This window comes from Myotis yumanensis, unplaced genomic scaffold (genome assembly GCF_028538775.1).
Source record: "Myotis yumanensis isolate MYYU_CA2020_CCGP unplaced genomic scaffold, mMyoYum1.0.hap1 SCAF_8, whole genome shotgun sequence".
Classification (NCBI taxonomy): domain Eukaryota; kingdom Metazoa; phylum Chordata; class Mammalia; order Chiroptera; family Vespertilionidae; genus Myotis; species Myotis yumanensis.
Genome location: NW_027223759.1, coordinates 9547901 through 9560169, shown reverse-complemented (window position 1 = coordinate 9560169; position 12269 = coordinate 9547901). Strand labels below are relative to the sequence as shown.

At 37.9% G+C, this 12269-nt stretch overlaps 1 protein-coding gene across 2 annotated transcripts in view; it reads left to right on the top strand.

Annotated features, from left to right (window-relative positions):
• TRAK2 (trafficking kinesin protein 2) overlaps window positions 1-10205 on the top strand; it is a 56169-nt gene extending 45964 nt beyond the window's left edge. For both annotated transcript variants that reach the window (XM_070421841.1, XM_070421842.1), the window contains exons 13-16: window positions 320-618; window positions 2051-2317; window positions 4042-4162; window positions 6805-10205. In XM_070421841.1, coding sequence (XP_070277942.1) covers window positions 320-618; window positions 2051-2317; window positions 4042-4162; window positions 6805-7483 — 1366 coding nt within the window. In that variant the 3' untranslated portion in view covers window positions 7484-10205. The remainder of the gene's footprint in view (window positions 1-319; window positions 619-2050; window positions 2318-4041; window positions 4163-6804) is intronic.
• Window positions 10206-12269: the final 2064 nt, after the last annotated feature.

Below are 12269 nucleotides of genomic sequence, written 5' to 3'. Positions count from 1 at the left end.
TTATACTTACTACCTAAACTGAATTTATAGATGGTCATTTCTGTAGTTTTGTATATCAAGTGAAATAGAAAGGGTAGAAAACACAACATAATAACTAAGTATATTTTTGTCTACCTTAAGTCACTATTTTTATATATAAAAATAATATATAGTACTAATGATTTTGGTGTGTTGTTACTATTTCTGTATTCTAGATATCTAAGAGAAACTACTGTGTTTTTAAGAACAGTCTTTGAACATTCACCATTGCGGAAAGGAGAGGGCTAGGTGGTGGTCGTGACCCTCACAGACGTAGTCAGTGAATGTGATTTTCCCATAGGAACGTTCAGAAGCTGGATCAACCGGAACCCTCTGAAGATAGTGATTTGGCTACAGCACTGCATCGCCTTAGTCTGCGGCGACAAAACTACTTAAGTGAGAAGAAGTTCTTTGCCGAAGAATGGGAGCGGAAGATCCAGGTCCTGGCTGACCAGAAAGAAGGGGTTAGTGGCTGTGGCACCCCCACCGAGAGCCTTGCCTCTCTCTGCACTGACCAGTCAGAGACCACGGACTTCAGCAGTACCAGCTGCCTTCGGTGTTTTATGCCTGAAAAATTACAAATTGTCAAGCCCCTTGAAGGTAATAAGTCAGTAAAGGCCATTTTTAAGCCGTGTTCCTTGTTGGCCTTTCCTTGTCCTAGGTTGCGATTTGTATTGTCATGGTAAGAGCACTGTGTGCAGAAGATGTCTTTATTGTCCCTAAATACCACGGTTTGGGTGACAGTGCTTTGTAGTGCTTTGTGGGAAATGAGTGAAGAGATCTGCATGCTCCAGGTCATCAGCCTTTAGTTTTATTTTCACTGGTTATTTTTTTTAATATAAATGTGGTGGAGGAAGATTAATCTTTTCTTGTCCTTTCCTAAGGAATACTGTTGATGGTAATTTTTATGGTAAGATAAATGGGATATATGATAAGTAAAAATAATCTAGATGTAATACTTCATCTCTACTTTTCTTTTCAAAAAAGACTTCTTTACCCAGGAATATCATCTACTTAGAGGTATATGCCCCTCTATTTTTCTTTTTCAGTTCTGTTAATTTTAGTTGTTACTGTTCTCTCCTAAGATAGAACTTGAATTAGAAATAAATTACTTGTTTTATAGAAAATTGACAGTCTTCAAATGATTCTCTTATTATCATAAGAGAGTCTATGTTAGAAAAAAATTTTAGTAGGAAACCTATGAGAACCCCCTCAAACTCAAAGGTTCTATATGTCAGTTTTATTCACTAATGATCGATGCACACATTTGTCAGAGTTGCCATTTTCAGGATGAAATGACTGTAGTGTCATAATTAGACATGGCATGTTATGCAAATGCTTGGGGTAATCATTCACCAGGACTCATAGACAGGAACCAGGGGGATATATTGTAAATTGTGCTGCTATGAACATAGGGGTGCATATATCCTTTCTGATTGGTGTTTCTGGTTTCTTGGGATATATTCCTAGAAGTGGGATCACTGGGTCAAGTGGGAGTTCTATTTTTAGTTTTTTGAGGAAACTCCATAATGTTCTCCACAGTGGTTGCACCAGTCTGCATTCCCACCAGCAGGGCAGGAGGGTTCCTTTTTCTCCACATCCTCGCCAGCACTTGTTTTTTGATTTGTTGATGATAGCCATTCTGGCAGGTGTGAGATGGCACCGCATTGTTGTTTTGATTTGCATCTCTTGGTTGATTAGTGACTTTGACCATGTTTTGATTAGTGACTTTGACCATGTTTTCATATGTCTCTTGGCCTTCCTTATGTCCTCTTTCGAAAAGTATTTATTTAGGTCCGTTGCCTTTAGATGTCCTTTTTAAAGTTAACTTTTGAAATAGAAAGGTTATTATTTGTATCTTCAGCAACTTGTTATTTTCCCACAGAGGACTTTAATATGCAAATTTTACCAAATATTAAGATCAAATAAGTCGTTCTTTTTCTTTACACATGTAATTTTAGCTTCTGCTTCAAGATTTATTATTTGTGAGAAATTTACAACATGCCTTTTTGTTTTTGTCCTGCATATTTAGGATCACAAACTCTGCACCACTGGCAGCAGCTTGCTCAGCCAAACTTAGGAACCATTCTTGACTCACGACCCGGTGTCATCACTAAAGGCTTTACCCAGTTGCCCAAGGATGCCGTCTATCACCTCTCAGATTTAGAAGAGGATGAAGAAGAAGGGATCACTTTTCAGGTCCAGCAACCTCTTCAAGTGGAACAGAAACCTACAGATCCCAAGCCAGTAACAGGAATCTTTCTACCGCCCATTACTTCAGCAGGTGGTCCAGTTACAGGTGAGAAGAGTGCTTGGTTGAATATAGTCTAGTAACTTTGCATCCTGACTTACTTACGGTCAGCTGACTACCTCTATTTCAGTTTCACTGTAGTGTACTTAGTCTTGTAACATAATATAATAAAAACCTATAGCATTTAGTGGCCCTTCTAATTCTACTTTATCTTAGCCAGCCAACATAATTAGATTTGGGGAGAGAGAGAGATCAATTCGGTCACTGACTTACAAACATTTTGGGCTTAGGACCTCTTTATACTCTTAAAAATCAATGAGAATTCCAGAGAGCTTGTCTCTGTGGGTTTTATCTATTGATAATTACCATATTAGAAATGAAAACTGAGAAATTATAAAAGTATTAACTAATTTAAAAATAATTACATGTTAACAATATATTTTATGAAAAATAGCTACATTTTAAGTAGTGGGAAGAATGGTTTTGTTTTATAATTTTGCAAATCTCTTATTTATGGTTTAATAGAAGATAAATTCTCATATCAGTGTTCACATTTAGTTTATTACATTTTGTTGTTTTGGTTGAAGAGTGCAAAAAAAATGCAGCCTCACACATATATGTAGTTGGAAAAGGAAAGAGAATTTAAAAGCCTCTACAGGTATTTGCAGATATTCTTTGATTTTACACCAAAATTTGATAAGCGGTAGTTCAAGGTTTGTAGCAATATGGTATCTGAAACCTATCAGTGAACTTTTATACTTCGTTACATTAAAATCTATTGGTGTGTCCTACACTTTGAATGCATTTTTCCTTATGCATGATTTTTTGCATCATGCATTGGTCATTCAGAGGATATTGGTTCACTGAGTTATGCAGATCCTCCAAATGTTGACACATTTCATTATGTAATATATTAAAATCACATAAATATCACCACCTGTCTCATCAGATGAGTCTTTTAGTATTAGGAAGCTTTCAAGCTCTCAAGTTTTCCAAAATCTCATTTTCATTCGAAAGCTCAAATTTTGTCAGTGACCGCAAATATTGTCAGCTATTTTTCTTGAATAGACAGGTTCACGACAGTCATTTTCAAGAAAATTTCTGCCAGTTATCCAAGTCTGAATTACTGTAGTTTGCCTACTCGTTGTTCTTTCAAGTAAAAATGATGTCCCATGAAAAAATTACAATTCATTGCACATGCGCTTTTCCTCTGGTATGTTGGTATGCAGCAGAATGCTTAATGATTACTTCCCATTTCATCACACAGAATATTAAAAAGATTCAAGTCAAGATTTAATAAATAATTTTTGCTGCTTCATCAAGGACATGCTTATGTGAATCTGGCTTTTTTAAATGCTATGAGCAGATAACAGTGCAAATGCCACCCCAGTCGAAAAGGCAGATAGTGTCTTAGCATTGCTATGAAAGTGGACTCCCACAACGCCTGTAAACCACACTTTGAGAACTGGAATAGATAGTTTGACTAGAAAGATTGAATGACTAGATCTTGCTTGTTGGTTATTTAAAAATTGTTTTCAGAGTATCTTTTTGTCTTGTTTCTAAGCTATTTTTAATCCTTTTAAATTACAGTTTTAAAGTATTAAAGGATTCAGCTATATACAAACCAGTCAATACTAATTACAATATTTATATATATTTTTTATTTCCAGGTTTGGGGATTTTTGTACAAATGACACTTGTATTATAAATAAGTATTAATGAACTTTTTCCATTATTAACCTGGTCTTTCAATGTTGTGTTTGAATCCCTAGAAATCTCTGCTTCAGTTGCAGCCTCAAACCCAGGAAAGTGTCTGTCATGCACAAACTTGACATTCACCTTCACCACCTGTAGGATATTACACCCCTCCGATGTCACTCAGGTTACTCCCAGGTAGGTCTGGGCAGTTTGAGGCCTGACGTCTTTCCTCAACTATGTTTTCATGAATTTATTTTAAAAATTACTTTCATTTTAATTCCCAGAATTTTAATTAATGTTCTGTGATGATATATCTTTAGAATATTTTCACATTGTATTTTCTCATTTGGTCATTGTAAGTCTTTTAAGTAGGCAGGGCAAGTGAGTGTCGTGTAAATATAGAAAATGAGGCATAGAAAGTTCATATGGCTGATCCAAGGGCAGACAGGTTGTAAGTGGCCCATCTGGGACTCTACCCACAGTTAGCCAAACTGCAAGAGTTGAGGGGACCAGTCCTCTCCACACCAGAGTACCCTCACTTCTGACACCACCTGCAAGTTCAGGGGGTTCCCAGAACCACTCCCTGGTTTGATAATTTGCTAACAGGACCCAGGACTTCACTGAAAGCTGTTATGCTTATGGTGACTGTTTATTACAGGGACAGGATACAGGTTAAAATTAGCCAAAGGAAGAGATGCATAGACCAGAGTCTGGAAGGGTTCCATTTGTAAAGCTTCCCTTGTCCTTGGGATTCGTTACTTCCTTGGCATTGATGTGTGATAGTGCACTCAGAGTATTGCCAACCAGGGAAGCTCGCCCGTCTCGGACTTTGTTTTGAAGCTTCAGTGTGTAGGCATGATTGATTGATTGATTACCCATATGGTTGAACTCTGCTCCAGGTCCACTCACCCAAATCCACCACCCTAAATAAAATGGTTGGTCTGTCTCACATGGCCAGGCCCACACTGAGATCTACTGTGGCCAGCTTCCATCCTAAACAAAGACACTTCTATCAGATATGGCATAGGTTACCTCCCAGAAGCTGAGCAAAAAGACCAGACCCCTCTGGCCAAGGCCACAGTATTTACTACACAGTCTAGAACATGGATATTCCATTCCAACACATAGTTGAGGAATCTCAACTTAATAAGCCACATTGCTATTTCTATCCTACCAGTTCCCAAATAGAATATAAGGCAGTTTTCAAAAATTCAGAGACTATTGCAATGATACTATTAACTAGGAGAGAAGAAAAATAAAGCAAAGAGTAAGGCTATAAAATGGATAGAGGAATAAAGCTTAGTGTGCATATTGTACCATAAAGTTTTATATACTTGCTGAGGTGAAGCGTGCTTTTGGTTCTTAACTTTCCATCTGCCAGTGTGGAGGGAAATAACATTATGATCCACAGTGTCTTTCAGACAGAAGCAAATTAATTGTTCAGGGAAGCATTTGGGTGATATCCAGTAAAGATCTCAATAAAGTCTGTAATGAACAGACATCTGTAATTTTTTTACATTGTTCTTACATTCAACAAGGTAAATTTTATAAAATTGGTTCCTGAGGGGACTCTCAATTCAGGTTGATACCATCATATGAAGTGTACAACTTGGGGAAGGACAGGGATATTCTACATTAAGTAGGGACAGGTGGGGGGACTCTGGCAGCACAGTATATAGACCTCATCCGTTTAGAGGTTTTTAGTTTAACCAAGCAGTCAGTTATTTGCATTTTGCTTCTTTTATACAAGTTGGTACTTTGGAAAGTTTACTTAGTGATCCTAGGCTTGCATTTTGTTCAGAATCTTTAAAAACCTTAATATCTTGATATACTGAGTCTTTACTGTTGAAGTGAAAGTTTATCTGTTAAATACGGTAACATTTGATCAAGGAGGGAAATTGACTAAAGAAATATTCTCCCCATTCTATTGCCATTTCTTATTCAGTTTTTTTTTCCTTTTAACAAAACAAAATAAGAAGAAGCATTCTAAATAGCTGTTAAAGCTTTTAATTATTTTTAATTTCCCAGAAACCTGTATTCTAAGTCAAAGTTGAGAAAAATGTGTTCCATGATATTCTTAGACTACTGTTTGGAACTAACATTCCTGAAAATTCAAATTTAACAGAATTTTATTTGTTCTCAATAATATAAAATTGAAAGGTTAAAAAGAAATAAATTTCTCCTTAGAAGAGCATCTTAGATTTAATTATGAAAAGTGTTTTTTAAAAAGTCCATTGTTGCCCTAACTGGTTTGGCTCAGTGGATAGAATGTCAGCCTGTGGACTGAAAGGTCCCGGGTTCAATTCCGGTCAAGGGCACATGCCCAGGTTGTGGACTCAATCCCCAATAGGGGCATGCAGGAGGCAGCCCATCAATGATTCTTTCTCATCATTGATGTTTCTCTCTCTCCCCCTCCCTTCCTCTCTGAAATAAAAAAATAATAAAAAGGCCATTGTTTACTTATGGATTGCTATCTCGGCATATTTCACTTTATGGAGTGGATGTATTAATAAAAATTTCTAGAGGTTACTTTCTTTAATATTTAAATTTGATTTCTATCATAAAATTTAATTATATTCCCATAGATATATAGTTAAAATTTAAGAATTTAACTAAGAGTACGGTAAAGTTTCATATCCTATGAGATGTTTCAAATTATAAATTAGCCAATCATTGAAGTAACAGCAACATTTTCATTCCTCAGATCTCTACCACAGAGTTCAGTTCAGTTCCTCTATATTTACTGTGGATAACTACTGTAATTACTTAAATACTGATTTGGAGAATTGGAGATGGCTTTTTATTCTTAAACTGTCTCTCCTGCATTTTTTTTTAAGCTCTGGGTTCCCTTCGTTATCCTGTGGAAGTAGCAGTAGCAGTTCATCAAGCACGGCAGTGAATTCTCCTGCTACGTCCTATAGACTCAGCATTGGTGAATCAGTCACCAACCGACGAGATTCCACTGTAACCTGCAGCAGCACCATGAGCTTGGCCAAACTTCTACAAGAGCGAGGCATTTCTGCTAAAGTGTACCACAGCCAAGTTTCAGAGAACCCCCTCCTTCAGCCTCTCCCTAAAGTCCTGGATGTCCCTTCCACACCCCCCAATTCACCATCTCACTCACCTTGCCCTTCTCCTTTGCCCTTTGAGCCTCGAGTACATGTCTCTGAAAATTTTTTGGCCTCACGACCGGCCGAAACATTCCTCCAGGAGATGTATGGCTTGAGACCTTCCCGGAACCCTCCTGATGTTGGCCAGTTGAAGATGAACTTAGTAGACAGGCTGAAGAGGCTAGGCATAGCCAGAGTGATCAAGACCCCCGATGCCCAGGAACATGGAAGAAGCCAAGAGGCAGAAATTGGTCTTCGAAGACCAGACTCTACTGTTTATTTAAATTCAGGTAGCAATTTATTGAGTGGATTGAGGAGAAATCAGAGTCTTCCAATCATGATGGGTAGTTTTGGCACCTCAGTTTGCACATCCTCACCCAAAATGGATAACCTGAAGGAGGAGTGAGGTTCAGCAGTTAACTGAACTCTTATAAAAATTAGCACATGAAGATTTGCACTGACACATGTAGTCCAGTCTTACTGAAAGAAAAGGGATGTTGCAGATGGCCTGTGAATGTGGAAGAGGAAAGTGGAAGATTGGAAACAATTAGGATGAGGTCCTAATGAATGAGGTCTAGTAAATTGAAAAGTATAAATGAATGGGTCATGAGTGGAGACAGAAAAGGAACAATGGTTTAATACACTCCTTCAGTTGTTTTTTTGTCTTGAAAATAAAAAGTGACCAGAAAATAAATTCAGTAATATGGAAGTATACCAGGAATACTTAATTTGCTAGCACATTTACTTCTGGTAAGTATAAGCAGAGAACACTCAGGATAGGAGGAGGTGGGAAGAGAAAAGGACCCGCCTTGACTGTTGCCTAGAGAAAGCTGTTCTGGAAGGTTGCTGGGGTAATCAGTCTCTTCACTGAAACCAGTGAGGTGGCTTTTATGTTTTCTGTTGATGTCTGGTTAGATTACGCCTTCACCATATGGCAAGCTCTCAGCATTAGCAAGCAAGGTATTTTCATAAAATCAGAACAGTAGAGTCTTTCTGCTTCCTGTTTTCAGGCCTGTGAGTCTCTGGGAGCCCAAACACCACCCAAATTCCTTTTGTATTTGTGATTAATAAGTTCATTTTTTAAATTTGTATTTTTATACAACATCCAAAAGAAACACAACATTGTGGGAGGTAGGATTTATTTTTAAGAAGGAAATATGGGTAAATTGGAACCAACATAACTTTTTTTCCAGAATATTTATTCTGGATAAGTGTGGTGGCCAAGGAATGTGAACATAATTGACTTTCCTTGGAGGCTGGATGAGGTTAAATCAGAAGTACAATCAGTAGGAATTATAGAATATTGTATATTTACAACTGTACACATTTTTAACAAGTACAGTTGGCAACTAAACTCTTTCCAAAGTGTGCTACACATATTTTTAATGGAAGATGACATGTATTTGCACAAAAATTCTCAGGCACATTAAATTATTTATTATAAGCTGAAGTAAAACCCAGAGGTGCTTGCTTTGAGACTGATTTTTTAAATAAAAAATAATTAAAACACATCTGCCTTTTTATAGATATCTGTGAAATTATAGAATGAACTTTTTAATGGGGGAGTCAAGGCTTTTACTTTTTGAATGTGAGGTTGTCGTTGGATGGGAGATTATTCTCCAGGAGGTCCAGTAACATCACAGTGTCTTCTTTGGGCCATTGGTCTTGGCCATTAGTGCCATTTCTAGGACTTTGGGCCACTTACAAGGTCCCAGTTATGCAGACACCACAGCAAAAACTCAGAAGTCTTCACGCTTAAGACTTAGCAGGTGAGCTATTTTGGAAGTTTTGCAGTGTGTTTTCTGTATTTCTTTTCTTTTTTTTTTTTTTTTTTTTTTAGCTGATTCTTAAAGCTTTTTTATTTATTCTCCAAGAAAGTAATCTTCCTGTTGCCAGATCCTAAGAGATATCAGGAAGTAAGAAAATGTAGGGCCATAGAGTAGTACAAAATGTTAAATTATGATATTTATGTCTATTATATAAATATCTCTAAATTAAGCATCTATAAGTTAAGATTTTGGAGTGTTCTGTATCATTACTTTACTTTTTTATAACCAATGCTAAAATGATCACTTGGGAGGTGGGTAAGGGTGTGGTCACAGCCAAATGAAGCACATCTGATTAAGGAGAACCAGACGTAAGTTTTTGAAAATTAGGTTGATGTTGCTGTTCCACCAAGAAACATGGTAATTGTATACTGGTGCATGCTTGTCCCTAGAAATGAATTCTGTCTTGAATTGGGTTTTACTGTTTGCTGAAGCTTTCGCCTAAAATTAGTTTTGGTACAGCCTGAGAATCTATTATACCAAGCTTGTGTGCAAAGTATAGCAAGAAGAAATGGAGTCTTATAGCAAGTTCCTCCTCAATTATCTGTTACGCTTTAACATTTTAGTTTTTTTTATATCAACTGTGTATGTACTTTTATGCCAGTATAGGAAATTCCAGTCTTTTTTTTTCCCCCTCCTTCAAGAAGGTTCTCAGTGATTATACCTCAGGTATTTCTGAGTATCCTGTTATATAGTAGGAAGGATACCGTCCTAAGCTCAGAATTAAAGGGTCTCCTGAATTATGATGATTTCAAATCTTCTGTAAATAACCTTAGGCATGCGTCTTAAGGAAAAGGTAATGGCCATTGTTAAAGTCGTCTTTTTAAAAGTTTTATACTATATGTCCTTGATTTAACATGAATAAACAGATTTTGACAAAGGGAGGAAATAAGTTAGAGGCAGCTCATAACAAGAGCTTCTTTATGAAGGTATATTATATAGGGTATTCAAAGCCTGTTTTGCTTTTCTGATCACTCTAGGACATAATTAGTAGTACTTGTTGGTACTAACACTGACTTTTGACATCTGAACTAGAGCTCTGAGCGTTTAATGGTCCACTCCTTTGAGGTCGGGTGCCTGCAGGCCTATACTCCAAGTGCGGCACCATAATGTCTACACTGAGTGGTTTGCATTGTGGAGCACAGCTACCTAGGAGTGGCAACCTACGCTCTGGGGCAGCCAGGGAAATACTGTTGTTTGATATCTGGGGCTTGACTTTGTCAAACAGCTCTTTGTTGCACCTACCTTTGCTTTGTCAAATGTAAATCAGATAATAAACACGAGTATCTTCTTAAATTTTCATTTGTCTTCCTGTGTAATTAGTCCCAGTTCTTTTCACTGAAAGTCCTGCATGAAGTCTTTCCATTTTGTTTTTTTTGGTACAGCCAACACACAACAAACCAACAACAGTCATAAGTAGTAAACAGATCTTACTGTATTTTCTCAAGATATTTATTAAAATTTTCTTTTTCTTGCCTTCTCAGCAAAATACTAATGTTAGTAGCAGCAGTCCTCTTCCTGGGCCTTTGGAAAGAAAGGAGCCTTTTATGCAATGCCAAAGTTCCCTAAATTCAACCAGAGAAGAGCAGTTAACACTTAGCCCCCTTAAAAGCCTTCATTTTCTTCCCTTCTGTTTTGGAGCTGACAAAGTTGTACTAGTATCTAAAAGGAGTAGGAGGGGAAATCCCGAAGTCGTGTTAATTGGTGCTACGCCTTGGCCAATTCAGTGCCTGGGGTTTTCCTTCGGAACCTGCCTCTTTTGTAGCTTTGTTTTTAAACACTATCCACATAAGACCCAAATCCTGCTCTTTACATCATAATAAAACACTTACATATAAAATTTCACACAATAAACAGACTCAAATATCCAATCTCTAGCTGGAGATGGACTTGACTAGGAGACTAGTCAAATCTATCCATTGTTCTCTGTAACTTCTTTCCCTCCCTTTTAGCTTTTAAAGGCTGTCCCCAGCTAGTCTGCTGATGGTGCTTGGAGTTGTGGCAACCACAAGGCTCCCCTCACTAAGCACACTAAGCACACTAAGATTGCATGACAGAAATATGAAAAGAAACCAGTTCTTCAATGACATTGCAGAGTCTGCTTCAATTCTGGTAGCACTACCTCCATACGTTGTAGTTCATGAAATTAATGAACCTCTTTGATTTAAGCCACTTTCATTCAAGTGGTAGTTGTACATGCTAGAACTGACAGCTGGCCCACACTTTTAGGAATATTGGTGTTCTCAAGGCTTTGTTCTAGACCAGGGGTGGGCAAACTTTTTGACTCGAGAGCCACAATGGGTTCTTAAACTGGACCGGAGGGCCGGAACAAAAGCATGGATGGAGTGTTTGTGTGAACTAATATAAATTCAAAGTAAACATCATTACATAAAAGGGTACGGTCTTTTTTTTTTTTTTTTAGTTTTGTTCATTTCAAACGGGCCGGATCTGGCCCGCGGGCCGTAGTTTGCCCACAGCTGTTCTAGACCCTCTTCTCTTCTTACACAACACCCCTTCCCTGGGTGATGGCATCCACTCTCTTGGCTTTAAATATCTACTCTGAAGACTCCTAACGTGTTACCAGCCCACACTCTTCTTTGGAATTCCCACACGTGTAATAGACATCACCACTTGGGTGATGTCTTGCTGGCATCTCAAACTCAACATGTCCAAGCCTGAAGTGGGGCTCTACTACCCTGAGCCTGTTTATCCCCAGACTCTCCCATCTCAATAAATGGCACTGCCAACTGCCAACTACTCAGTTGTTCAAGTTAGAAACCAAGGAGTCGTCATTGCCTCCTCACCCCAACATCTGGTTGCATCTCACTGCTGTTCCCTCAGTTAAGGCCACCACTGAGCCTCATTTGACCACTAATTTGGTTTCCCTGCCTGTCTTGGCCCCTCCAATTGTTTCTCTACATTGCAGTCAAAATGATGGTTCTAATATGCAAAACTAGTCAGATCCCTTCTCTGATTAAAACTGTTGTCTCATTAGACTAGGAGAGAAGTCCTGCCATACACTCCCACTGCATCTGGTTTGCAAGCCTCATTGTGCTTTTGTTGGATGTATTGTGTTTCCCCCACTAGTCTCTAAGCTCGATGGAGCACAGGAACTGATGTATATTCCCCGCCTCACAAAAGTGCCTGGCACACAGTAGATAATAATGTGGAGTAGAATGAATGGACGAGTTTATATCAATGTTTGTAAACTGGGCTGTGACCCATCAGTGGATCATGACATCAAAGTAGATATATAATCAACTTTCATTTTAAATAAAAGGAAAAAATAGACGAGAACAGTATGTAACAATGGAAGAATTTCATACAACTTATTATAAAGTGTGTAATATATATTTCTTTTTTAAA